This window comes from Amia ocellicauda, chromosome 13 (genome assembly GCF_036373705.1).
Source record: "Amia ocellicauda isolate fAmiCal2 chromosome 13, fAmiCal2.hap1, whole genome shotgun sequence".
Classification (NCBI taxonomy): Eukaryota; Metazoa; Chordata; class Actinopteri; order Amiiformes; family Amiidae; genus Amia; species Amia ocellicauda.
Window position 1 is genome coordinate 17,228,542 of NC_089862.1, and position 26,803 is coordinate 17,255,344.

The 26,803-nt window shown below is 38.3% G+C and overlaps 3 protein-coding genes across 5 annotated transcripts in view; 2 read left to right on the forward strand and 1 right to left on the reverse strand.

Moving 5' to 3' along the window:
* Window positions 1–3,862: 3,862 nt before the first annotated feature.
* lyar (Ly1 antibody reactive homolog (mouse)) lies at window positions 3,863–9,288 on the reverse strand. 2 transcript variants are annotated; one of them, XM_066720032.1, is made up of 9 exons: window positions 9,155–9,288; window positions 8,688–8,856; window positions 8,437–8,551; window positions 7,581–7,688; window positions 7,108–7,191; window positions 5,984–6,299; window positions 5,512–5,595; window positions 4,841–4,926; window positions 3,863–4,315 (listed from the first exon to the last, which is right to left on the reverse strand). In XM_066720032.1, exons 2-9 carry the CDS (start codon window positions 8,807–8,809, stop codon window positions 4,178–4,180), a joined length of 1,053 nt encoding a protein of 350 aa, XP_066576129.1. In that variant the 5' UTR covers window positions 8,810–8,856; window positions 9,155–9,288; the 3' UTR covers window positions 3,863–4,177. The 2 variants fall into 2 exon arrangements, with proteins under 2 accessions (XP_066576129.1, XP_066576130.1); XM_066720033.1 differs by having other exon boundaries at window positions 8,688–8,869; window positions 9,155–9,269.
* A 99-nt stretch (window positions 9,289–9,387) lies between these two features.
* Window positions 9,388–16,995, forward strand: zbtb49 (zinc finger and BTB domain containing 49). The gene is made up of 8 exons (XM_066720031.1): window positions 9,388–9,813; window positions 11,205–11,422; window positions 11,548–12,671; window positions 13,233–13,279; window positions 13,528–13,601; window positions 14,175–14,257; window positions 14,911–15,072; window positions 15,313–16,995. Exons 2-8 carry the CDS (start codon window positions 11,271–11,273, stop codon window positions 15,963–15,965), a joined length of 2,295 nt encoding a protein of 764 aa, XP_066576128.1. The 5' UTR covers window positions 9,388–9,813; window positions 11,205–11,270; the 3' UTR covers window positions 15,966–16,995.
* Window positions 16,996–19,257: 2,262 nt separating this feature from the next.
* The window catches only part of LOC136766523 (neuronal vesicle trafficking-associated protein 1-like), an 8,864-nt gene continuing 1,318 nt past the window's right edge, over window positions 19,258–26,803 (forward strand). Inside the window, exons 1-5 of one of the 2 annotated variants that reach the window (XM_066720037.1) lie at window positions 19,258–19,459; window positions 19,880–20,067; window positions 21,266–21,382; window positions 24,331–24,441; window positions 26,104–26,803. The exon at window positions 26,104–26,803 is cut by the window's right edge and continues 1,318 nt beyond it. In XM_066720037.1, coding sequence (XP_066576134.1) covers window positions 19,936–20,067; window positions 21,266–21,382; window positions 24,331–24,441; window positions 26,104–26,304 — 561 coding nt within the window. In that variant the 5' untranslated portion in view covers window positions 19,258–19,459; window positions 19,880–19,935 and the 3' untranslated portion in view covers window positions 26,305–26,803. The remainder of the gene's footprint in view (window positions 19,460–19,879; window positions 20,068–21,265; window positions 21,383–24,330; window positions 24,442–26,103) is intronic. The other variant, XM_066720036.1, reaches the window with a different exon arrangement.

The following is a 26,803-nucleotide window of genomic DNA, read 5'->3' on the forward strand; positions in this document are numbered from 1 at the left end:
ATGATCAGTCTGTAATTTTAATGGTAGGTGTATTTTAACAGTGAGAGACAGAATAACAACAAAACAATCCAGAAAAACGCATTTCAAAAAAGTTATAAATTGATTTGCATGTTAATGAGGGAAATAAGTATTTGATCCCCTATCAATCAGCAAGATTTCTGGCTCCCAGGTGTCTTTTATACAGGTAACGAGCTGAGATTAGGAGCTCTCTCTTAAAGGGAGTGCTCCTAATCTCAGCTCGTTACCTGTATAAAAGACACCTGTCCACAGAAGCAATCAATCAATCAGATTCCAAACTCTCCACCATGGCCAAGACCAAAGAGCTGTCCAAGGATGTCAGGGACAAGATTGTAGACCTACACAAGGCTGGAATGGGCTACAAGACCATCGCCAAGCAGCTTGGTGAGAAGGTGACAACAGTTGGTGCGATTATTCGCAAATGGAAGAAACACAAAATAACTGTCAGTCTCCCTCGGTCTGGGGCTCCATGCAAGATCTCACCTCGTGGAGTTTCAATGATCATGAGAACGGTGAGGAATCAGCCCAGAACTACACAGGAGGATCTTGTTAATGATCTCAAGGCAGCTGGGACCATAGTCACCAAGAGAAAAATTGGTAACACACTACGCCGTGAAGGACTGAAATCCTGAAGCGCCCGCAAGGTCCCCCTGCTCAAGAAAGCACATGTTCATTGGCAAACTTCAGACGGGCCTGTACATCTGAATGATTCAGAGGAGAACTGGGTGAAAGTGTTGTGGTCAGATGAGACCAAAATCGAGCTCTTTGGCATCAACTTAACTCGCCGTGTTTGGAGGAGGAGGAATGACCCCAAGAACACCATCCCCACCGTCAAACATGGAGGTGGAAACATTATGCTTTGGGGGTGTTTTTCTGCTAAGGGGACAGGACAACTGCACCGCATCAAAGGGACGATGGACGGGGCCATGTACCGTCAAATCTTGGGTGAGAACCTCCTTCCCTCAGCCAGGGCATTGAAAATGGGTCGTGGATGGGTATTCCAGCATGACAATGACCCAAGACACACAGCCAAATCAACAAAGGAGTGGCTCAAGAAGAAGCACATTAAGGTCCTGGAGTGGCCTAGCCAGTCTCCAGACCTTAATCCCATAGAAAATCTGTTGAAGGAGCTGAAGGTTCGAGTTGCCAAACGTCAGCCTCGAAACCTTAATGACTTGGAGAGGATCTGCAAAGAGGAGTGGGACAAAATCCCTCCTGAGATGTGTGCAAACCTGGTGGCCAACTACAAGAAACGTCTAACCTCTGTGATTGCCAACAAGGGTTTTGCCACCAAGTACTAAGTCGAAGGGGTCAAATACTTATTTCCCTCATTAACATGCAAATCAATTTATAACTTTTTTGAAATGCGTTTTTCTGGATTTTGTTGTTGTTATTCTGTCTCTCACTGTTAAAATACACCTACCATTAAAATTATAGACTGATCATTTCTTTGTCAGTGGGCAAACGTACAAAATCAGCAGGGGATCAAATACTTTTTTGGAATTAGGCTGTAACATAACAAACTGTGGAAAAAGTGAAGCGCTGTGAATACTGTCTGGATGTGCTGTGTGTGTGTGTATGTGTGTGTATATATATGTATATACATACACACACACACACACACACACACACAGGCCTGATTGGTGGAGTGCTGCAGAGATGGTTGGTCTTCTGGAAGGTTCTCCTCTCTCCACAGAGACATGCTGGAGCTCTGTCAGAGTGACCATCGGGTTCTGGGTCACCTCCCTGACTAAGGCCCTTCTCCCCTGATCACTCAGTTTGGCTGAGCGACCAGCTCTAGGAAGAGTCCTGGTGGTTCCAAATTCTTTCCATTTACGGATGATGGAGGCCACTGTGCTCATTGGGACCTTCAATGCTGCAGAAATGTTTCTGTACCTTTCCCCAGATCTGTGCCTCGATACAATCCTGTCTCGGAGGTCTACAGACAATTCCTTGGACTTCATGGCTTGGTTTGTGCTCTGACATGTACTGTTAACTGTGGGACCTTATATAGACAGGTGTGTGCCTTTCCAAATCATGTCCAATCAACTGAATTTACCACAGGTGGACTCCAATCAAGTTGTAGAAACATCTCAAGGATGATCAGTGGAAACAGGATGCACCTGAGCTCAATTTTGAGTGTCATGGCAAAGGCTGTGAATACTTATATACATGTGCTTTTTTTTTTTTTTAATAAATTGGCAAAGATTTCAAACAAACTTCTTTCACATTGTCATTATGGGGTATGGTTTGTAGAATTTTGAGGAAATTAATGAATTTAATCCATTTTGGAATAAGGCTGTAACATAACAAAACCTTTCTATCAGAACCAGCATTCACTTTTTCAGCAATTTGAGCTACAGTAGCTCGTCTGTTGGATTGGACCACATGGGCCAGCCTTCGCTCCCCACGTGCATCAATGAGCCTTGGCCGCCCATGACCCTGTCGCCGGTTCACCGCTTTTCCTTCCTTGGACCACTTTTGATAGGTACTGACCACTGCAGACCGGGAACACCCCACAAGAGCTGCAGTTTTGGAGATGTTCTGACCCAGTCGTCTAGCCATCACAATTTGGCCCTTGTCAAAGTCGCTCAGATCCTTACACTTGCCCATTTTTCCTGCTTCTAACACATCACCTTTGAGGACAAAATGTTCACATGCTGCCTAATATATCCCACCCACTGACAGGTGCCATGATAACGAGATTATCAGTGTTATTCACTTCACCTGTCACTGGTCATAATGTTATGGCTGATTGGTGTATATATATATATATATATATATATATATATATATATCATTTATCTGAATAAGTTTTCAGGTTTTGTAAGGAGAAAACATTATTTCAAACCACTGCTACAACATACTAAGGATTCTGACAATTATAAGTATGTGAAATAAAAGCACTAATCCCACTGAAGTCCAATGTCAATTTAAAACATGACTTTAGACCCGCATTTGAGCAAAATACATAGTTTTAGTACCTGAAAACGTGATTAACAGTCTTTTAATATCTAAGGTATGTGATATATAATTACACGCAAGCTCCACAATGAATGAGGATCTCTGTTTCACTCAAAGGATTAGCAGAACTTCATAAAGAAGGGGATATTTCCTTCAACATTCTGTGTGTGTGGGTAACAGGCTATTTATTCTCCCAAGGAATCAGACAGCATTAAAATTCAATCAGACTTTAACACCAGAGTCTTGCTCTGGATTCACAAATGTACCTGTATAGGGCTTCTGTGTACCCAGCCAACTGCACAGTGTTCAGGGTGCCGTGGAATGTGCATTAGTCTGCTCCACGCAAGTGTCAAATTCACCCTGAGTTTACTTAGTCCTTAAACAATTAATCCGTGAAGAAATGTTATCTTAAGTTTCAAACTCACTCAAATCCTTCCTCATTCAGAAAATATTAAAGGCAAAGCATTTCCTGTTTAGTTATGACAAAGTAATGTATATTTTTTGTCTAGTCTTCTCCTTTACCCAAATTAAAACAATTTTCAAAAAACACCTATACAATCCAAATATAAAAGCAAGAATGTGCATTATTTTATATATATATATATATATGAGAGAGAGAGAGAGAGAGAGAAGCCTACATACAAGGACTAATGACAAAGATAACCTAGATTCAGTGGGAAAGAAAATATTGGCAGAGAGGTTGTGTACCGTGTGTCTGCCCTTGTAGGACCTACTTCTATTCTGTAAGCTTCTCACATTCCACCTTAGTCTGATAGTCCCTGTTTAATCAGTTTCATTTCTAGTCATCAGTGCATCGGAGTTCATCCAATCCTCAGATTCAGCTCTTAATATCATCCTATTCGGACACTGGAACAATACGCCCTGATTAATTCGTTTATTCAAACAAATCTGTGGAAAAGTAAATGTCTAATTAAAAATTCAAAAAACAATGGGAAATTAGTATAGCGGAATAATTAATGCTGCTTTCTGCATATTTTAAAATAATAAAAACTACGTACATACAGCGGATTTCATAACTAAGTATTTTGCTAAAGAACATTTATTTAAAAAAGGCTGCGCGTTATATGTCAGAAGATTCATTTACAAGTGTTCCAATTTTGGTTAACAGGAAATATCAAAGATGTGTAATCATTCTGAATGTGTAACAAAAGACTGCCGAGAGGAAGCGGAAACATTACTGCACAAGCTTGACTTTTTCTTTCAAAACTCTAAACTTGGGATTGCAGTGGATTTTCTTGTTGAACAGGGAGAAGAGCGCTTCCTCAGTTTTGTGATTATCTTCCCCACTAACGGTATAATACGCTGCTAGAACCTACAAAACAGAACAAAGAAAACAGTATTTGTTTAAATAAAGTACATAAATAAATGACCATATGAATTTCATAATTTATAGGTTGTCTCCTCTAATTTTCAACCAGCGCTATGTCTGACAGTTTCAAATGGCTGTCCACAATTCTCTCTGAAATATACTCTGCTCTCAACAATACCCAGCGACTGTTTATACAAGATGGTTCAAATGCTCTGACCCTAATACAGATGTAATGGTACTTTGTGCTGATTGAATAGACTGCTCTTTATCATGCTTTGGAAATGTCTCTTTTGAAAATTGAAAGGGGCTCTGGGAAAGGGTGTCTACTAAGAAAGAAGAAATGATAATAACAATGGATGAAAGAGCTGCTGCTACTGTACAAAGCTATACTGAAAAAGCCGCCATGATATTCTATTCTATATATCTATCTGCGGTGCGTTTAGTAGATTTAAGAATGGATACTGATTTAAAATACAAAAACTGAGAAATTATGGACACAAACATGGTTGTCCCGCATAAAACCCTTACCTTCTTTCTGAGCTTTTTTATTGAAATGCCCTCTTCCGGGGATTGTTTTAAAATAGATTTAATAGTTCCTTTCCAATTGAATTTGCCTGGAAATCAAAAAGATACAATAACAAGCACTGAGTGATTGATAGGGATTTTCATTTGACCTCTGTAGATTTGAATTTTTTATCTATTTAATTAAAACATTTTACAGATGTTGTTATTGTATAACCCTATAGCTTCTTGGTTTGTTTTTGCATTATTGTTCGAAAGTAGCTTCCGAATTGAAAACTGGGTGGCTTTTAATCACATAACCACTTTGCAATTAGTCCCTCTATAGCACCAATCAGCAGATTCAAATATAGATCAAAGTTAAGACCCTGTTTACACTGAAACGGGCTTTCATTGCCATCTGGTGGATGCAAATCATAATCACCATATTTGTTTGGTTTCTTGCCACCATACATTTGTGCTGGAGTTCCTTCATCTGGCACGCTTCTGCAAGATGGGTTTGCAGCCAATCAGATTAACTCTGCCAAACAAGACCCGTTCTATTACTACTATCTAAACTGCCCAGTGCTTTTCGAGGAATGAAATGCTAGCTTTAAGATTAAATGTTCTTCTTTCATTAGGAAACAATCATCTGCTTTATCACCGCAAATTAAATCAAAACCGACTTTGATCGTAAATACCTTTGTTCTCTCTCTCGCCCTCGGCATCATCTACATCATCATCATCATCCATTTCAACCTTCATCTGCTTGGATTTGGGATTTTCTATTAGGAAAAAAATAAATAAAACTACTATTTCAGTGCAAAACATTTAAATATGTTCAGCATAGGAAATAAAACAATAAAATCTCAAAAAAAAAAAAAAAAAAACACTACCAAAGTGGGCCTAAACATGTCTTTTGAGCAGCACCACGTAAGAGTTTTGGGTTTTGGTCTTTCTTTGATTAAAATACCAAACTGTGCTGCAAACACCCACACCAGGGTTTCAAAAAAATCACTTCACATATTTGAGTTTGGGATATTTATTCTAAAGGGGGAAAAATAAGCATCAGGCATCCAAACATTAGGACCACTCAGATCAGAGATTTGCACCCTCTGACAATCAGTGTATAAGCAAACAATGACACAGTAATGTGGTTATTGTTATCATCACCTTCCAAATTGTCGTGTTTACGTTTCTTGCACTTCTTGCTCGTTGTCACATCTTCGAGGCCATGGCCATTTTCTGTCCCATTCTCGCCTTTAGCCTCATGCATTGGGACCTGGTCATCATCTTCAGCTTCCTCTTGGCTTTCCAGCCTCAATGTTTTCTTCTCTTTCTTGTTCTTTTTCTGCCTTTCTTCTTTACGCTCCCGCTTGTTCTTTTTCTTCTCTTTTGACGGGGCCTTCTCCTCGGTCACAGAGGCCTGGTTTTTTTCTTCACTCTCATCTGGCTGACTGTTTGTGCACTTCTGGGGCTGGCTGGGCTCCTGTATATTAAGGACATCAAGCAGTGAAAATCATATTCCATTGATAGAAAACACAAAACTCAGACTAGATATTAAAAGGACAATAAACAGGGTTAAGCAACCCGGAATATATTATTCTCATTTGGCAAACAAGAGCATTAATAAATTGTTTAAACTTCAGTGACTCCGTATCAACCCATTTTGTAAAAAGAGATATTGCACAGGTCTGTTCAATTAGCAAGTATATATATAAACAATTAAAGTCTGTTAGTTCAAAAGACAAGGATCTGTGTGTAAATTACTCTAAGTAACAGGATGTAAGCCTTTTATAAGCAGTGTTTTGTAATTGGATCATTCAAATAAATTATAACTTGGGACACTGTTTTTACTGACCAAATGGAAAAAAACAATGTGTTCTGCAGCCTCAGTCTGATCCTTCAGGTTTTATAGAGATTTCCATTCAGTGACTAAAGATCGCTTTAATCTTCACCGAGGCTGTAATTAGGTTCAATTCGATAATTGTGAGATGGATCTGAAATGTAATGAAAACCAGAAAACCCTGTAGCTCTGCAAAAACAGATCTGCGTTCTAGAGTATTGGGATAACATAAGGGGTTGAGACATGCAGTATGAACATATGTATGTTTCCATATATATATGGAAACTATATGCATCAGAGATTAATAGAAATGTAAGCAATAAACAGAACAGATCTCTTTAAGCCTTTTAAAGTTGGCCGTACCTTAATTAGAACAGAAATTATTATGACCATTCCCAAGTGTGAGATTGATGTACAGTCAGGTTTTTTTTTTTTTATTATTCCTACTTACACTGCTTGTTGCTGTTGAAAAAATGTCCCACACCTGGTCTTGCAAAGCTTGGTTATTGAGCTTTAAACTGTTCTTCATCCAGTTCTTCCAAAAGCACAAACAAAAAGGAAACCAAAATTAAGTTGAATCTATTTCACACAGCTTTTATAGTTTTATAAAGATTTTTGTCATTATTTTTATCATGTCATTATTACTTCTCTACTTATAATACAACACTGATCTATTGTAATGCATTTATAATTATATTAATCTCTTCTATTGATCTTTTCTGTTTTAGGTTTTTTCTTTACTTAAAATTGTATTTACCACTATTCTGGGGATAAGTATAACACACCTACTGGCTACAGAGAAATATGCAATAGCAATTCTTTTTCTGCCCTGTTCTGCACATATCTGCAGACATATATTTAATATACTCATCTTTCATATGAGTATGGTAAGAAAGGGTTACACACACACAGTAATAAACTCACCTGGAATTTTCCTTTTTTCCGAGGAACATTGTCGTAGGAGCTCACCTGCTGCAGTACCTCACGTAATTTTGGACTTATCCCTGGTTTATTCATTGCTTCGTGAATTTTCTATGATAAAAGATCAATTTGTTTCACAATGATTTAATCCAAATTCAATCAAGTAAGGATTTAGCCTCCAAGTTCCAATATGCATTTTAGAAAGCGAATTTGAGGAAAGATAAATGTATATTTTAATAAAGACACACCACTACTTTACATTAGCTCCTTCTGTTATTATAGCCCTAGATTTTAAAAAAATAAATCAAAGATGCCAAACAGGAACAGGGAAATTAATATAAAAGTGCCTTTAAATTTAAATTAAATGTGTTACACTATCAACCAAAAAGGAGCCAAACACAACTAACCCTCTAAGTTAATTCCAGTAATGGGAATAAGACAAGGGGCAATTTGAACACAAAATAGACTGGCATATTATATAGGCTATTGTTTTGTTTTTTAATCCTGTTGACCTCCCACTAAAGTCTTGTAGCAAGGAGGAAATAGGCTATTGATTATGTGAGGTTGGCTACTACAAATGACCCTGCAGCTCATAAAGTCTTTAATGTCTCTAACAGGAGGGAGGTTTACTTGCATCCCCGAGTGCTACATAATAACACAGATAATTACAGAAATAACTTATGATTGACATGTAATTAAATGCATTAAGAAGAGTTAAGATTGGTTTGCATTAGAAAAATGCAAAATGAATAAAATACACACGTTTATAACGAGTGCATATGCATAGAGTAATCACAATCAAAGACCCAAATATAAATACATACTGTAACTGCCAAATTCAAAGGAGAATAGTTATCACCTGAATCCATTGCTGCTGCTTCACGTCTCCTTTGTTACTCTTGGCTTCATAGCCTTTCCCTCCATACTTTTGATCTTCAGTTATGCACTTGACATGATTTTTGTAATCATCACCCCTGTTGTTGGACAACGAAACATGCAAAATGCACCATCAGTGAGACCAACTAAAAACAACAGCATGCATCTGCAGTGACTGCCAACATCTCGAAATTACGACACAAAGATAGGGGATGAAAAAAGCAGCTCACTCACCAGAAGTCTTTACCACAGTCGATGCAGGACAAGCTCTGGCAGCTCCTACACACACTTACATGCTTGTCGACTTGGCCCTTCTTCAGAGACTCCCCACATGCATTGCAGGTGAAGAAAACCATACTGAAGACAAGTACGATGGAAAAGCACACCGATACTCCCTAGGACCCTAGAAAAGAAAACTACCACATCACACACACACACACACACACAAATTATATATATGAGAGAGAGAGAGAGAGAGTGTAACACTAAGAGCGAAGATTTAAGGTAACATTGTAAACGGTTATTTTGTTTTAACTTTTCACTAAGTTCTGTGTTCTTACGATGCGATAGTAATTTATATTATTAAAACGTAACACTTATTAATGTAAGACTTAAGTATGTCTACAAATTACAGAACAATACTGCATAAACGAACTAGATAAAAGTTGATTATTTTAATAATAATGATCTATTACACCGACCTGCAAACATTCAAATCTACCCCACGTGTGACCGGGCGGAAGTGTCGCACTGTTTACATCCGGTGGTGCCAGAGCGCCCGTGGAGAAGAGTTCCGCTGTTTAAACCCGTATCTTAAAAGACTATATATTACAGATTATATCCGCCTTAAAATATACATCGATCTCCCAAAATGAAGATGGCATGTGGAAATATATTCAGCTGAGCTACATCATTACGAATCATGTATTACTTCCACGGCAAACAAGCATCTCTTTTAAGACAACGAGAATATTTCCTATAATACATTTATTTCTTGGATGATTAATATAATGACGAAGTGTGTTTAAAAAAAAGCAGTGTTTGTTACATATGTATTATTTTTTTATCGTTGAATGTATCCTGTTTTAAGAGCTGGGAGATCATTGGTTCCCCACACTTCTGGGTACAAATAGTCCATAAGGACTATTAACTACTGCAGCAGTAGTTTAAAAATAGTAAAAAAACAAATCTGAAATGAAAGCGATGATGTGCTATTTGATCATATTCACTTAATAAGGGTATTATGTGGATGTTAACTCGCACCAGCAGGCGGGGTGATTTATTCAGCTGCTCCCCGGAAGTGAGGTAGCAGGTTCAGAAGGACGCGGTGACTGATCATCCAAATAAAACTGAGGAAAAGGTATTTTAAAACACAGCACTCGTTGTAATTGCGCTGCACTCACAATTGTGCCTCGCTAAGTGTTTTGTAAGTAGCAGGCTGCCGTGTTGTTGCATTTGCACTGTATTGCCTCCCTGCACCAGTTTGAAGTCTGCTGGCGGACTGCCTGTCCTGGGCCTAATTTTGTCCTGGCTGGTCTCTTCTTATGTCCACACAAACCGACGGGAGATAAATGCGCGACAGCAGCACCGGGTTTCTTTAGACAGGAAAACAATCCTGTGTCGAAGTGCAATTGACGGCTACGTGGGAATAAATTAGACTTTCCTGCGGGGGGCTGGCTGTGTATTATTTCTGATTAACCACAGCCGATGCAGAAATGTTTACTTTGCTCCGACTGAAATGTTTAATCAGCATGTGTCTCTGCTATTGGGGACATAACTCTTACTTGCTGGGTTTTCTTTTCGACTCTCAGCCCTCGCCCTGTAGCCTGTGTTGCTTACGAGCATGTTTAATGGCTGTTTTGTAAACGGGTGAAGGAGGTCTCTAGTGTAGGATTGTGCAGTTTGGGTGAAATGACCTCTCTTACTACATACACTTAATACATACACTACAGATGTATACAGTAATTCACCAAGTCCTTTCAGTAATATTTTAATACGATTTATAGACGATCTGCAATGCAATATGGATGCACATGGCAATTTGAAATGTTAAATCAGTATAGCATTCGTAATCTGGTTTTAATCAGTGTGAACGACTATATGCACTGATTGTGAATGTAGAGAAAGCTACAGTGGTTCAAACTCATTTACATAACATATGGCATGTTCTACTGTAACATTAAACAAATGTGCGCTATGTGTCTAGGTAGATATCCACAATATGCTGCCCAAACCCAAACTCTTCATTTTGACGTGTGCACAATGTTTGATCAGCTTCTAATCATATTAAAGACAGGGAGATTTATTTACTTGACGTTTTACAATCCTAATCTTCCAGATCATGTTTTTCTTGTGATTTCAATTTGATTGTCACTTTCTGTGGAACCCACTACAATTCAATTAGACCTAATAGACCTAAAGCACATCCTTGTAATACTGCAGAAACTACAGTACATGACATTCGAGCAATCCTTTACTCCTTTTCTTCAAACATGCTCTATCCTCTCGTGGAAAAAAAGTTTACAAACATTGTTTTATCTGTGTATAACACTCCTCTCCATTGCTATTCGGGATCATCTTTATAGTTTAGTGCACATTCCAGGTGTCGGAACAGTTTATAGATAAATGTTTCTGTAAACTAAAGATTTATGCACAGTATTCCTACTTCACTTTAATTATGACCACCGGTGTATGTACATTTATTAATTGTATTGTGTCTGTTTTTTGTTTTGTGTGTGTTTCACCTCCAAGTCATGTATACAAGCCTGATGAGAACAATCCCAATTTCCTGTGTCGGATCTGGAATGAAGTTTGATCATGGAGTCTCTGTCCAGTCACAGCTCCTACCTCCTACAGCAGCTCCACGAGCAGCGAATCCAGGGACTGTTATGTGACTGCATGTTGGTAGTCAAGGGTGTCTGTTTCAAGGCCCATAAAAATGTCTTGGCTGCCTTTAGCTCATATTTTAGGTAAGTCTAGCACCTTTGTTAATTAGATATATTGATGTTTGACATAATAAAGCCTTTAGCATGTCTTTCAAGCATATCATAATGTTGGATGTGTACGTTTTTAAGAACATACTTTATTTCCTTAGGTCCTTGTTCCAGAACTCACCAGGACAGAAGAACGACGTGTTTCATCTTGACATTACAGACGTAGGAGGCATTGGGCAGATTCTGGATTTTATGTATACATCCCATCTCGACCTGAATCAGGACAACGTTCAGGCCCTGTTAGATGTGGCTCAGTGTCTGCAGGTCCCGAACGTGCTCAACATGTGCAATCATTTCCTGAAGCCCTACACTCCTGCCGTGGAAGCCCCAGGAAGCCTCCCTGGCAGTGCCTCGTTTTCTCTCCCGGCCGTTCTGACAATAGAGACTGAATGCATGCTCGGGGCCACTCTGCCTTCTGAGATGGGACTACACTGCCCCTCTGAGGCCCAGAAACCGGCCTGTGCGCCATCGGACATTGACCTTTCTAGGAGACCACAGGCCCTTTTGCAAACCCAGACCTTTGACGCTCTAAGCAGTGCCCCTGCTGCCCCTGATAAGCTGTCAACTCACACCTACAAGCTGCGTAACTTCTACAGCAAACAATATTTTAAACAAAATCCAGCATTAAATGGGAGTTTGAACCCACCGCTAAATACCGTGGCAGAGGAGCACTTCTCATCCAGTGTTACTGACTCAAACACTCCAGTTGATATACCAGTAGGTGCTGTGAATACTGCTTCTGAGTCTCAAGGCCCTGTGTCTACTTTTATGATGCCACCCGCAACAGAAGACTCTGAATGTCAGAGCTCTGGAGGGAAGAGTTCTCCCGTTAGTCGGCAAGTTCGGACAAAAAAGGCTGTCTATCTGAAGAAATACAACTACCTACGGTCCCAGAAAGCTTTGGAGGAATCTACATTGCAGCCAGCCAAGACGGACAACAAAACTCCAGTTGATGCAAATGAAGCCGAGGTTATAGACCAACATGTAGGTGACTTGCCTGGGGTTAGCCTAATGGAGGAAGAAGTAGGTGAACCTGCTAATGTGTCATGCTCCCAACTTGGAAGCTCCTCCCCTGCTCACCTGGAGGAGCCTGAGCACAATTTAGTAGCTAACTCCACAGATGCTGCCCTACTCCAGAACTACCAGAAGCAATATTGTTGTGAGATGTGTGGAAAGACATTCAAGCACCCCAGTAATCTGGAACTCCATAAGCGCTCACACACAGGTACTTAGCCATTCAGTCTTACAGTAGTACATTTATTCATTCAACACAACACAGGAATAAAATAAAATCCAAAGATGTTCCAGACCCAACTAGAGCCTGGACTCGCCACCAATTTCAAAACTATGATTTACTTAGTCCTGCAGAGGTTTGTTTTTTAGAATGAATGGTCTTGACATGTTTCATATCTTACCACTGAACTGTTTCACTAACTTTGGGGAATCAAAACTAATTAACAACCCCAGCTTGGTACATACTCACCAGACAGTGTTTGGCACTTGAATCCCCCATAGGGATTTCATGAACGAGTCTTTTGTTGTTTTGGGGGTATGACGCATAACTATCTGCTGGCAGTTTGTGTCTTATCTGGGCTTGCTCTCCAGGCTAGAAGTGTGTCCGGAACTGAGCCGCCCCTTAATGAATATAGCGAGTCTTACCAGGTTACAGAGCAAATAACTCGGCCTGTCATGCTTTTCATTGGGAAGGCCTTATGTTTAGGATTGTGATTTGATTGATTATTCTGTTTATTGATGTAATGTCAATTAATTTTTTTTATACTTACAGGTGAAAAGCCTTTTCAGTGTAACATATGTGGGAAAAACTTTTCGCAGGTAAGCTTTTTTTTTAATTTGCTCATTGGCTGTATGGGACCATATCCATCAATCCACCATATGGAGATGTCATTTTGTCTTGAAGAGCCAAATTAGCTCCCTGTTTCCCCCGTGGCTCCCCTGTTTAAACATGAATGACACAAACATGACAGCTACACTTATATAACATTTGAAATCCATCGGGTGAAAAGCGTCAGGGTTTTAATTAAGGAAATCAATGCTTTTCTTTTTTTGTCTGTATTCACCAGGCAGGTAATCTACAGACTCATTTACGGCGACACTCAGGCGAAAAACCATACATTTGTGAAATCTGCGGGAAAAGGTAAAATCATCGACACCGGCGCTGTGTATTTCATAATAAAAAAAATAAGTAGCTCAGCCATAGCGATTATAAGATACCAAGTTACCTAAGCTGTACAATCTAATGACTCATTCCAAATTCAGATACAGATATGTCTATAAAATAAGCTAAACATGGTGCAGTATATGTGGGACGTTTAGCGTGACGTGCGTGTTCAGGTCTGTGGCTCAGGATTGTGGTCAAGCAGTGTCGTTCGTGGGTGCCACAGTGTCGATATCGATAGTCGTTTTGTTCTCAGTCAAAGCAGGGTTGTTATCCAGGTAGTCGGTCAACTGTTTTCCTCTACACTCCTTCTTTCACTTAGCAGTTTTTCTGACTCCTGTTTGTATTTCATTCATTAGAAACAATAAAAAATGATAATCCCGGAGTGTGTCATCTATCCTGATGTTTGCTACCAGCCTTGAAACAGACACTCTTGTTCATGCGCTGATAATTTGTTTCTGTGTTTAGGTTCAGATGTGAGAAACCTTATTTTCCCTGATTTACAGTTTAATTCTCCTCTACGGGACTGCACCCCCCCCTCTTTCTTTTCAGCTTCGCAGCCTCTGGTGACGTTCAGCGGCACATTGTGATTCACACAGGAGAGAAACCTCATCTGTGTGACATCTGTGGCCGAGGTAAGTGCAGCACTCTCAATAATGCATGAGAAGAGACATGTGCATGTGCGACTCCTGCAGTTTCTTCTCTCAGTCCTGGCAGTCAAATGAAATTATTTGAGCCGGTCCGAACAGAGGAGGACGCTCAGGAACACAGCAGAACACAACACACTAATGGGGGGGATTCAAAATACTATTGTCGTTTTTTGGGTTATAGAATGAGATTCGCAACATCCTATTGAAGTGTAAAAGACATGGAGCAAAAATGAATGGGAAAGACAGCCAACTTCATACTAAATAATCATTTGGGTATCTTTTTTGTCATAAATCTGTCTTCTCTCTTTAATTTCTTTTCCATCTGTCAGTCCTGATATCCCATAGTGAAATTCAGCTCATTTAGATAGTCATTTTCATATAAGAAGTGAACTCATTATTTTAGCAGTGCAATTCTGTTAACAAAGAAATCCATATTATGCAAATATAGGAAGAGTTGCCATGCCCTGCATTGCAAATCATTCCTGTTGAAACATTGCCTCTTCACGACGCTGTTGAATATAAACTCAGTTCATCTTCTAATTGAGGAAGGCTGATGGATGTGTTCTCTGTCTCAGCTGAATAGGCTTTGGGTTTGGTTTGGCAACAGAATTATTCTCTCTGTTTCTGTCTAATCTCAGGTTTCAGTAACTTCAGCAACCTGAAGGAGCACAAGAAAACACACACTACTGACAAAGTGTTTACTTGTAACCAATGCGGCAAGTCTTTTAACATGCAGAGGAAATTGCTTAAACACCGGATCAGACACACTGGAGAGAGGCCTTACAGCTGCCAAACATGTGGTAGGTGATTTAATAATCTCTTTTTATATAGAGCATGCTGTATCAATACAATTAACTGCTCAGGTTACTAGTTTCTAAGTGTTTTGGTCTTCGAATGTCTAGTTTTCTTTTGTGCCCTTTTTGCAATGAATCCGGGACACAGAAAGTTTGGTTTTACTTGCAAGGAGAGCGTTAGTATCACATTTTCTCAGTGCACTAATTATAATGTTAATAAATGCATTTAAAATTGTGGTTGCACAGGGAAGAGTTTTGCCGGTTCTGGAGACTTGCGGAGACACGTGCGGACACACACGGGCGAGCGGCCCTACACTTGTGAGACCTGTGGCAAGTGCTTCACCCGCTCAGCTGTCCTGAGGAGACACAGGACCGTGCACTGCAAGAGCGCCCAGGACAGCCCGGCGGCGGAGGAGCTTGCCAGCGCGGTGGACAGCCCCTTCCTGCAGACGGTGTGCCACAAATCCCAGGACTCGGATTCTTTTGCGACCCTGATGTCAGACAAGCTGCCCCCGGCCCCGAGCGAGACCCCTCCGGGGGTTGACTTCGCCCCGGGCTCTTCGGCTTCCTTCTCCGAGCTCCGGTCCATGGTGCCTCACCACCTGATAGCTCAGCAGGACAAGTTGTGTCCGGATCCCATTAAACTCCCAAAGCCTCCTGATTCATTTGCATACACCGAGGAAAACAGCGCGAACAGCGAGGAGACGCTGCAGCCATCCAGCACGTCCATGATCCGCCCGTCCCTGACGGCGCTGGATAATCACTGCAGTCTCCCTGTGGGAAACCATCGCCTGAGTTCTGCCTCGTTCCGGAGCAATGAGGCGCCCTTCTTCTCCAGCGTGACACTGTGGGGATTAGCGATGAAGACGCTGCAAAATGATAACGAACTGGAGCAATAAATGGGCTAATTGCTAAATGTAAAAAGCTTGATTGTAAAGGTTTACTGTAAAAAGGAAAATAAACTAATCTATATACACAAAATATTTTTTTACTGAATTGTTTAAACATGAATGGATAACTACACTTTTTTGTGTTTTTTTTGTTTATTTGTGTGTATTGATCATGGTAATTTACTGATGTTAATGATCTATAAACATAATTAGTTAAGATTAGTTAACATTTTCATTCTTTAGTTACAATATTTACTATTCAGAAAACACTGTACTTTTTGGTTTATAAAATAAATAAAAAATCTTCCTGTTTTTATATTGTCCCTTACTATACCTGCAAAAGTTACAGAGAGAATTGTGCTAATTTAGTAGCTACCTAAGTCATTTAATGAAGGGAAAAAACAAACAAAACTATAAACATTTAAACTATCAAGTAATTTGATGATGTCTAATATTTACTTTCACATGCAGAGCAAATTCAAACTATGAAAGAAATGTAATATGTTTGCACACTACCTAATTGTGTAGTTTTCATGGCGCCTATATTTTAAATACATGATTGTCATGCCTTGTTTTGTAGGAATGAATGAGAAAATTAAATAATTTTGCCATGACACATGTTCCAGAAATGCCATCTTTACAGATCCATATTTCTATTTCCATGATTTATATGGACACTTAAAAGCACTGCCTGCGGTAACACTTTCTTTCATTGCATTGATTGTGTATGTGTTAGAGTTGTTACTCTGAATGTTAATGATCTGAGACCTTTACTATTTTTATGTTGGTTCCTAAAAGGTCACTGCATTCTTCATAGATACAAAATCACTTCATGAGTGAGACTGAATGACTCATGCCTCAGTCAGAAACCAGTGAAACTGATACTGTCTGTATTAGCTGTGCCAAATACTAGGAGGTTTCTTCTCATAAAAGCCTAATAAAAAAGCACTAATCAAATTAAAAATGTCAGTTTGCAATGATGATCCTATTTAACAGTAGTATCCGCAATATCTGTACTAATTTTCCAGTAGAATACATCTTTTGACAGGCATACGTATATCTATCTGCAGGTGTTACTTGCATAAAATCACTTTTCCATCTGTGATTTGTCACCACAGGATCCTGTTCTGCGGAAATATTTCTTCAGGTCAATGAAGATTAGCAATTATTTCTGTTTAGTCATTGTGTACAGTGGGGGCAAGGTTATTCCCTGTGGTGGTCATTAGTATCAGCCAAAGGTGGCGCTTATTTAAACTGTTTGCTATGCCCTTCCCCATGTGAACAGAGCTCCTGACAACTATCAACTATGATTTCAGTTTTGGTCTTCCTGAGGACATAACCATTTTTCTCTGTTTTTTCTTACTCTGAATTTGGTATTCTGGTGTGCAAGTTGAAGGGTCTAGTGTGAAATAGAGATACAATATAGCCCAGAGGAAGACATATTTTGTATATGCACAGAAAATGTATTGTAATTGTAAAATTGTAAATTTAAGTTTGGCTGTCAGCATGTTTCAGCATCATACGGAATAGCTAAATATTTATATTAAATGAGGGGCAGTATTTTACATGCATGCTGTAAATTGTCTTTAAACATCCAATTGTGGGAAACGTCTCAGGTGCCTGCCAGTCATTCATCAGCACTCTGGATGCCTGCTAACAAAAATCTGAAAATGTTCTAATGTATAGGCAATAGTCAATGATTGACTGTACTGCATATTGTTGTTCAAGAACTATAATTTGTCGAATAATTTAGCCGGGTGATCTGTTGTGAACTAGGTCCTCAGGTCTTGTGCTAATTATTTGTGTTCCTCTGCTGAAATCAATACATTAATTACAGGCCTTTTGCAAGGGTTGCTATCAATGTAAAGATTTATGAAGAACCAGTCCTCACAAGAAACATCGACAAAAGCATTTATTGCCTCTACTCCCAAGGTCAAAATATAAGGTTTTACAAATACAAGTATACTTGATTGTAATCTGTGAAATGGTTGGTGTTGACATAAATTGTTAGGGTGATAATTAATCTAGTTATTTTAGATCAAATCCATCAAAGACTGAACTGTCCTTATATTGCTGTGAAGGCAAAACAGCTTTTGTAATATAAAACTAGGCTAATGCATTCTGTTCAATCTCTATGTATGGAGATCCTGACAACAACAGATTTATATTAAAAGGAATCAAATAATTGGACTCCAACTAAAAATTGGAATAATAATAAAATAACTAGAAATACAGATTTTGTTGAAATGTATTTAATGTAAAGCCACATATATACCACAGCACCAACACATGATTGACTCGAATGGTGAGAATCTGTAGAGAGGTGTTTGGCATTGCTTTAGTTGAGCTGGAAATATAACATTTGATTTGTTGATTTATGCAAATCCTCTTTAGCAATTAAATATGAAGTATACAACCTTGGTAAGTTTCTGTGACCAAATATACTCTACATTTTGTAAATATAATGTTAAACCAAACAGTGGTTTAAATATTTATACTCATTAACTGAGGAACAAACCAATAATCAATTGATTGCCCTTTGCTACCACAGGGTGCCTTGGGACTAAAGCCAATGAAATGGATAACTATTTAAAAACAGTAAAGAGAAATGCAAATGAATGCAGTCATTCTTACATAACAGCTTTTACTCTATCCTGTAGGTGTACTACAAACTGCCAAAACTGTATTATAATTTACACACCTGATTACTCTTAACTATACCTACATTACATATTGTACAATTGTACCTGGAAATCTTATTGAAATAATACTAAGAGAGGGGAATACACAAAAAACAATGGTTTGCTTTAAAATATTACAATCTACTCAAACATGGAACTGGGGGTTTGCAAATGGTTCCCATCAAAACAACATCATAACATTTCAGGGAGGTCAGGTGACCAGCACATCAGTACAAGGGTAACTATGGATACACAAATCATTTTATTTGTCTCATTCTCTATAGCCATGGCAACTGCACAATCCTACAGGGGCAAACAGTTCAATGCAATCGTTTTCAATGGGTATTTAACTTCTGAGTGAGTCAATCCCATATGCATAAGTGTAAGATGTCCATGAGGCACTACAATTATGCTCACTAGTGTATACATATATGAATATGAATATCAATCTATAGTGTCACTGGTTCCATTTGATCCAAACAAGGAATGACAAGGAATTGAAAGTTTCAATTACAAAACACACACTTACAGGCTTCCCCCAAACCCCCCCTGTCTTTTTTTTGCTTTTTTCTTCACCCTTTTCTTTAACTCCACCAGGGACATGATGCTATTACATCACTGGCTAGCAGCGCTTTGATGCTTCAGAGGGCTCTTTTGTGCAGCTGCAACTTCCAAAGGCTGCATCTCCAGCACGGAAATCAGCTGCGTCACACCTGCACCGGTGGCACTACATTACAGCTCCAAGAAATAGCAATTTCATACAGAAAACGCACTGAGCCTCGTCGGGACGGGTTTTTCTGCTGTGTTTTCAAACATCCAAAGGTAAGGGTGTCTAGTAAGCGGGTGCAATGATGGGTCTGAGTGCAGGAGACAGAATCTGTGACAAGGTTGCTCCATCTGAGCGTGCTTGGGCTATGCTTTGCTGTGTGCTCACAAAATACTATATAAAATAGTATATAAAGCAAGTGGTTTATATTTTTCCAATGCATTCCTTAACCAAATTGCATCAGTTGTGCACATAATTATACAGAATGATAGATGTATTTTTAAACGGACGGAGGGTTTTTGGCCGTGAAGGTGATATATATTCTAGTATATCCTACGATTACATGATTGAATAAGTTCATGCATGACTAAAATCATCCATTGGTGTATGTTATATGGTTAAAATTATGTTTCTATTACGCTTTGATTCATAAAGACCATAGCCGCACATGCACATATTTGCTTTTTTTTCCAAAGACTTTCTGCGCTTCTTTTTCATCCCCCCCCCACCTCCAGTCAGACCACCTTGGAAAATGGTGAAACTGGGAAACAATTTTTGTGAGAAGAATAGCATAAAGCAACCCGTCTCGGAAGATGGATTTGACACCATTCCCCTTATCACACCCCTAGATGTCAATCAGCTGCAATTCCCTCCTCCTGATAAGGTAAATTGATTGTGTATAAATGTAACAATGCGATGTGAATATTTGCGCATAATGCATTGATTTATGATGTAAATAAACTGCACACAGAAGGTAAATAATTTATACATGTGCAAGGCTTGTGGTTCACCCTGCATGTGAATTAGTTGTATCTCACTCACACCACCTTCATCATGTACAGCAGTATCATATATTAACAATATCCTTTATACTTAGTTCCCTACTTACTTACCACCTTCCTATAGAAATAGAAATAACAGAATACATCACTAAAACTAAGCAAATTCATTTTTATTTAACTGTATCCTTTTAGCAGTCACCTGGCCATTGCTGCTTTAAGAATACAATTTCTAATTAAGCCATCATCCATCAATAAAAAAAAACATTTATATACAGTCAGGTTTAGAATCTGTTTTTCCTTGTTATTATTATTATTATTATTATTATTATTATTATTATTATTATTATTATTATTTAGCTTGCTATGATTTTTTTCCCCCGCAGTTAATTTGTAGTGCTCTTGTTTTCATTTCCTTTTGAAATGTGAGGATATATAACATGGTATGGTAGATAACCAGCAAAAAATGAATACAGTTTTCTATTGTGGTATTTGCCAGTAACATTTGACAGAAAACACAAAGCTCTCGTACCTTTATACATAAAGTTATGCATACGTTTACAACAAACAAAACAATCCTTGTTCACTCAGCTTCACTTCTTCTTCACACTTCTTTACAGTCTCATATCAAAATAAGCTTTTAGAAAATGTGTCAGAGAACTTCACACTTATTTACAATGTTTTTTTTCCGGAAGTGAAAAGAAAAGTTTGTGTTTTGAGTTAAACCTTTCATGCCATATTTAATGTAACGTCTCGTGTGAAAGTCTTGGTGTGTACAGTCTAGAGATTCAGGCTCAGATATGAGTTTTATGATTTACAGACATATTTTAGTGTTAATCAGACAATTATCACCAGATTATATTACATTGTTTTTGACATTGTTCATAAGTGATTCCCCCTTACCTTAAAGATGTAACCTAACAGGCATATTTTAAATGATGATGCTTGATGTGATACCAGCACTCAATAATTCCTCTTTTGTAAAATGTTATAATCATGGTGTGTAGTCTTATTGGCCAAATCTCTGCTGTTTTCTGTTTTTTGTTCTGTCTATGGGTGCTGATTCCTGCTCGTCTCTTTTAGGTTGTGGTGAAAACCAAAACAGACTATGAGGTGGACCACAAGAAGGGGAAGTTCCGTTCACCTAAAATAGCTGAATTTACAATCAGCATCATTGAGGGCGTCTCTGAACGACTCAAAGTAAGAAACAACTGCAGTATCACCTTGGAAAAAGGGATTTTTACACTTATATTTTTAAAGTATATCTTTGAAGTAGGAACATAACCAGCTTGCTATTGGATTAAACATTAGCAAGGTCTGTGAGCTATGAGGGGTAGTACTTAGAGTTAGCTCCATAAATATTTGGACAGTGACACAATTATAATCGTTTTGGCTCTGTACATCACCACAATGGATTTGAAAGGAATGGTGTGGTGTGCTTTAAGTGTGGACTTTCATCTTTAATTTGAGGGTAGATACATTCAAATTGGATGAACGGTGTAGGAATTACACCCATTTGTATATGTGGTCCCCCCAATTTTAGGGGCTCAAATGTATTTGGACAAACTAACATAATCATTAATTAAATTGTGAGTTTCAATACTTGGTTGCAAATCCTTTGCAATCAATGACTGCCTGAAGTCTGGAGCCCATAGACATCACCCCAAGAACAAGCAGGAACTAAAGACAGCTGCAGTGCAGGCCTGGCAGAGCATCACCAGGGAAGAAACCCAGCATCTGGTGATGGCTATGGTTTTGACTTGATTATGATCATATCTGAGATTATCTGATAAATAAATAAAAGTAGTAGGAAAAAAAATAAAAGTCATTTTTAAATAACAAGTACATTTGGTTAAACATAAGTATTTATTGATTGGATTCAGCAGAGCATTTGAACCCGTGCTGCTGGGTTGCTATGTTGTGTTGCTAGGTAACTACAGTAGAGATGCTGGCAGTGGAAACTGTGTCTCTGGGGATTCAGCTGAGGATAACATTCACACAAGGTGCCTGCTTGACATTGTGGCTTCATTACGACATATTCATTCTGAGAATCTGCACTTATCATCTGAATTCCACCTACGGCTATTGAGCATGATTTAAAAAATGCTTATTCTTGTGATAAAATGTTCATGTCATATTTGAAATAAAACAGAATATACACTGCTATGACAGGTATTTCCATTCTTGGATGCCTGTCATGTCCTTCAATCTTAGGATAAATGAATGGTAATTAAATGTATTCAAGCGGTTCTTTTTTCCAGCATCTGTTATTTGCAGGAAAGTGTGGCATCCATTTTATTTGAGGCAGAAAATAAAGAATATAAAGTGTTTGAGGTCGTTAGTAAAAACGTTAGTCTGACATTTACAGTTCCAGTTGAATACAAATATACATTTTTAAATGCATAAGATGTCAACTGGTTGACCTTCATTGTTTGAAATGGTTTTATTTATATCTGTGTAGTCTCTTGCGTAGGCCTCTGTCAGCCTACCACCCTCTGTTTTAGCTTGAATAACAACCGATGTGATTGGCTTTCTCACTGCCTGCCCATTTAGGAAACCACACAGTCAAAGCTTGCCTCTCCCAGTTCACAGCTCCTGATATTTTAGATTTAATACAGCCAGAAGTGGCTTTGCGATAGAATTGTGACTCTGTAACATTTGGTGCTAACGGCATTTGAAAAATATTGATTTAATTAGCGTTGAACCCTCTGGTTGGTGAGGGTCTGGTTCATTCTGAAGCAATGTGGAACATTATAGACCAATGTCTCTGTTTAACACTTTTAACTTGATTTAACTATTAGTCCTTTTGGCTTTAACACCCTTCTTCCTGTAGCCATTGACTGCAGCTAAAACATTAAGACCACATGGGATTGCTCATGCCAAGCAGATGCTACCAATATATTTTAAAGGAGCAATTTAGTCACTCATTCAACCTATTAACCTGAGATGAGACTGTTTTGGTTGATTAAATATTTGAACTTTGAATGCCATATAATTTAATTCTATTTATTATTATTAATTATTATTATAATAATAGAAGTTTTAGATATAAACTATTTTAATGGGAAGGACATTACAGAAATATGCAATGTTTTCCGTTGGTTTTCGTCCATCGATATAAATAGTCATACTCAGTTAAAGGTCTTATAGTCTTATAATTGTTGCAGTTAAGCCATGTATTTTCAAATGCCATATTGCTCTTGCAAACTTTGCTTTCTGGAGTACAGCTTTCAAATACACACTCTTATCTCTCTTTTTCTCTAGTAATGTAGACCATGTAGACTTGAGCAGAATTTAGACAGTGTTTTGAGACTCACTGGGGGTGATGCTTGTGAAATAGAATTGTCAAAACATGAACATTTGCATTTTTATAAATAATTTCTAATTATGTTCCAAGATATAACGTGTTGTGATAAGTGGAGATGCATGTCCTTCTGAGTATTGGGTCAGCTATATCCTACTTTCACTACTACCGCATATATTGATCCAGATAAAAGTAGATGGCAGTGTTTCAGACAAAAATGGATGCATTCCCAGGTTTTAGGAAATGCAATAAACCTTGTATAAATGATGACATATGCAATTTTCATGCTTGAGAAAGCAGCAAAATAAAAAATATAAAATGAATACAAAGAATGTGTGTATTTACGTTATTGTGTCAAATTCTTGCTGAGGTCAGCACAGAGTATACACTTCACCCTGTTCTTTTCAAAACTCAAAAATTAGTTTTCAAACATTTCTGCTTTCCTTGAAGAAATATTCTTGCAAGAGATAAAAAGAATGACACAATCAGACACTATTCTACCCCTGAGACATTTTTGTTCTTTTTTGTATCTGCTTCTTCAAATGCTTATTTAAAGCTAACATTATTACTATTGAATTACAGTAGTAGTTTAACTCCGTTTGATTTCCATTTATTCAATTTCTGTTGTGTTGTTTCGTACAATGTGTTCTAACCATTTATCTTCTGTTCTTGTACAGCCTTTCTTAGAAAGCGATTATCTAGTGTGACACACTGAATGAGAGTGATTATTCAAAGAGCAGGCAGCAGCTGAAGCTGGTTTGCTAAGATGTATGATAAAACAAACTGCAGGTTAGTCTAGTCATGGTCTGTAATGCTTATGTTACTTTTATTTCTGTTTTTGCAGGTAACCCTTCTAGTCCTCTGTGCACTGGCATTCCTGGTCTGTGTAGTGTTCCTGGTGGTCTACAAAGTCTACCAATATGACCAAACCTGTCCAGAGGGGTTTTTCTTCCAGGTAAATTAAAATAATCACCTTTTCTGTCACTTTACTAAGGCAGTGGGGGTTAATCGCTTCTCATTTGAGTTTTTACTTCAATTAACTATATCCTTTTGGTTCATTCTGAGGTGGCTACGTTCGGAAATACAGGGATACTTTTGGATGTGCTTTATTTATTTCAAGGACAAGCTTGAGACATGGTAGAAGGTGTGGAAGATGTGCTTTTCAGTGTTTTCATACTTATGAGAACCTTTCATGGATAAAGACATATAATTAGACAAACTGAGAATAACAATCAATATGCAAGACATACCGAAGAAAGCATTCTTAAAATAAATCAGAGGTCGTGTAGTTGTGCATCATCAGCTCACTGCCAAGCGAGCCACTGTCTCCCACATTCAGGGCACCAAGCTTGCACTGGGAGAAAAAACTCAATGTGATCTGTGATCTTTACAGATTCAACAGTTTCAAACAGAAAGGCAGCATACAGATGTACTCCCCCAACCTCCCTGTGCATGATCACATTGCAAAAACAGAAATTAGAGCAGTCTTCTGAAAATATGGAGGATATGATTTGTATACCTAAATGTGCATTAGACTAAAAATGATAATAACATACAATAAATGAGCACAAATTAAATAACTGGTGTCACATTGAGTCAAGTCAACTAGTCTTAATTGTATCTCCGGTAGTTTTCAAACGTGGTTTAAAAAAACGGAACTGATTACTTAAAACAACTGTTTGAAATTCATATTCACTCAAAAACATTTTTTTTTTTTAAATTGAATTCAGTAGTTTAGCCATCTAAAGAAAACAGTAATTCCAAATTTAGTAGCCAAAGAGGGAGTTACTCAAACTCAGTTAAGGTACAAAATAAATAGCGGATATGAGTCAAGAAAAGACCTGGCTTTCAAAGAGTCTTTAATAAAGATTGAATTGTGAGGACTCTTATATTTGAAGTCATAGAAGTCTTATTGTTTTTGTATTTCCCCGTACAAAAAATAAATTGCTGTCTAAGTCTGGTCTGCATGTTTTAGGGGAAATTGTATGAACCCTGGCATTTCATTGTAATCTGCAAATACATAAATAGAAGATTATAAACTGTATAGAAGTAGAGGCTCCTCTTACGAATAACCTAAAGGTATAACCCCAGCAAAAAACCCTTCCAAAAAAACAAAAACGAATAACGGATTCAGGTTTTGTGATTTCTTTACATGGATCATTACTTGCTTCGACATTTGTTAATCGACAAACTAACATAGTGGGGCCTGAATTACAAACATCAGTTCAGGATCTAAACATGTAGACGCATCTACCATGTTATTCTATAGCTGTTCATCAGCGCCGAGGAAGAACAGCACAACCCAAGTGATAGAAGACCAAAACCTTGAGCTGTCTGTTCTTCGGGATTGGCTGAAACTTTACATTTGCTAACTGTTAACTCCATATTTTGAAATGTACACTTTTAAATGGCAGAGAGGTGGTGAATACAGACTAAAAATAAAATAAAAGCCATTTGTTCACAGTCGGTCGAGTGCTGACTGTGATTGCAGTTGTCATATTAATGGCCGCCTGCAATACGTTAATGTTTTCCATATTTAATAATAATACCCTTAGAACAAAGGGCCGGGGGATCAATTTGATGTCTTGTCAAAATAAATTGAATTTCTCTCTCACAGCACAACCGCTGTATCCCAGCTGGAATGGACAGTTATTACTCTGAACAAGGCCCCAGCGCCCGAGGAAAATTCTACACTGTTATTAACCACTACAACCTGGCCAAGCAGACCATCACTCGCTCGGTATCACCCTGGATGACAGTGATGTCTGAAGAAAAGGTATCTGAACAGGAGACAGAGACAGCAGAAAAAGTGGCTTAGAGTGTAAGGGAAAAAAAAAAAAAACACAATTTGCCCATGTAACTCAAGCAGAGCAGAGACACCATGCAAAGGGGAGCTTTATACCTTAAATATAACCATGGGTCATTCAGTGACTTCTAAACAAATACATCGATCCATGACATTGCATGCAGAGGAAGCAAAAATATCCTTCTCTCTCTCTCAAAAAAAAGAATATATAATAATTCAGATATTCGCAAACTTTTATTTAAACTCCGCAGATGTCATTGGAGAGTGTTAAAATCAGTGGCCCTGCAATGCGATATTCACCTCCATCTGTGGGGGGGTTTCGCTCTGCCCATGGTTGTAATTAAAGTTGAGATCCAGGTCAAGCGGATGTGTGTGGAAAGATCTGACACTAATAGATTACTCTGTGTGGCCGAGTCGCCATCTTCTGATATTCTTTTCCAATTTATCTTTCTTTTCTCTACTCATCTCACTACCTGCTACTATTGCTGATTTGTAAATGATGAATGAACGT

Excerpts from the sequence above, each read along its gene's own strand:
- lyar (XM_066720032.1), bottom strand. The coding sequence starts at position 8,809 with ATGGTTTTCTTCACCTGCAATGCATGTGGGGAGTCTCTGAAGAAGGGC. Across the intron at positions 6,300-7,107 it reads TTTCAACAGCAACAAGCAGT|GAGCCCAGCCAGCCCCAGAA; the intron begins GTAAGTAGGAAT and ends CTTAATATACAG. Across the intron at positions 4,316-4,840 it reads TAAAAAAGCTCAGAAAGAAG|GTTCTAGCAGCGTATTATAC; the intron begins GTAAGGGTTTTA and ends TCTGTTTTGTAG.
- zbtb49 (XM_066720031.1), top strand. The coding sequence starts at position 11,271 with ATGGAGTCTCTGTCCAGTCACAGCTCCTACCTCCTACAGCAGCTCCAC. Across the intron at positions 12,672-13,232 it reads CCATAAGCGCTCACACACAG|GTGAAAAGCCTTTTCAGTGT; the intron begins GTACTTAGCCAT and ends TTATACTTACAG. Across the intron at positions 15,073-15,312 it reads TTACAGCTGCCAAACATGTG|GGAAGAGTTTTGCCGGTTCT; the intron begins GTAGGTGATTTA and ends GTGGTTGCACAG.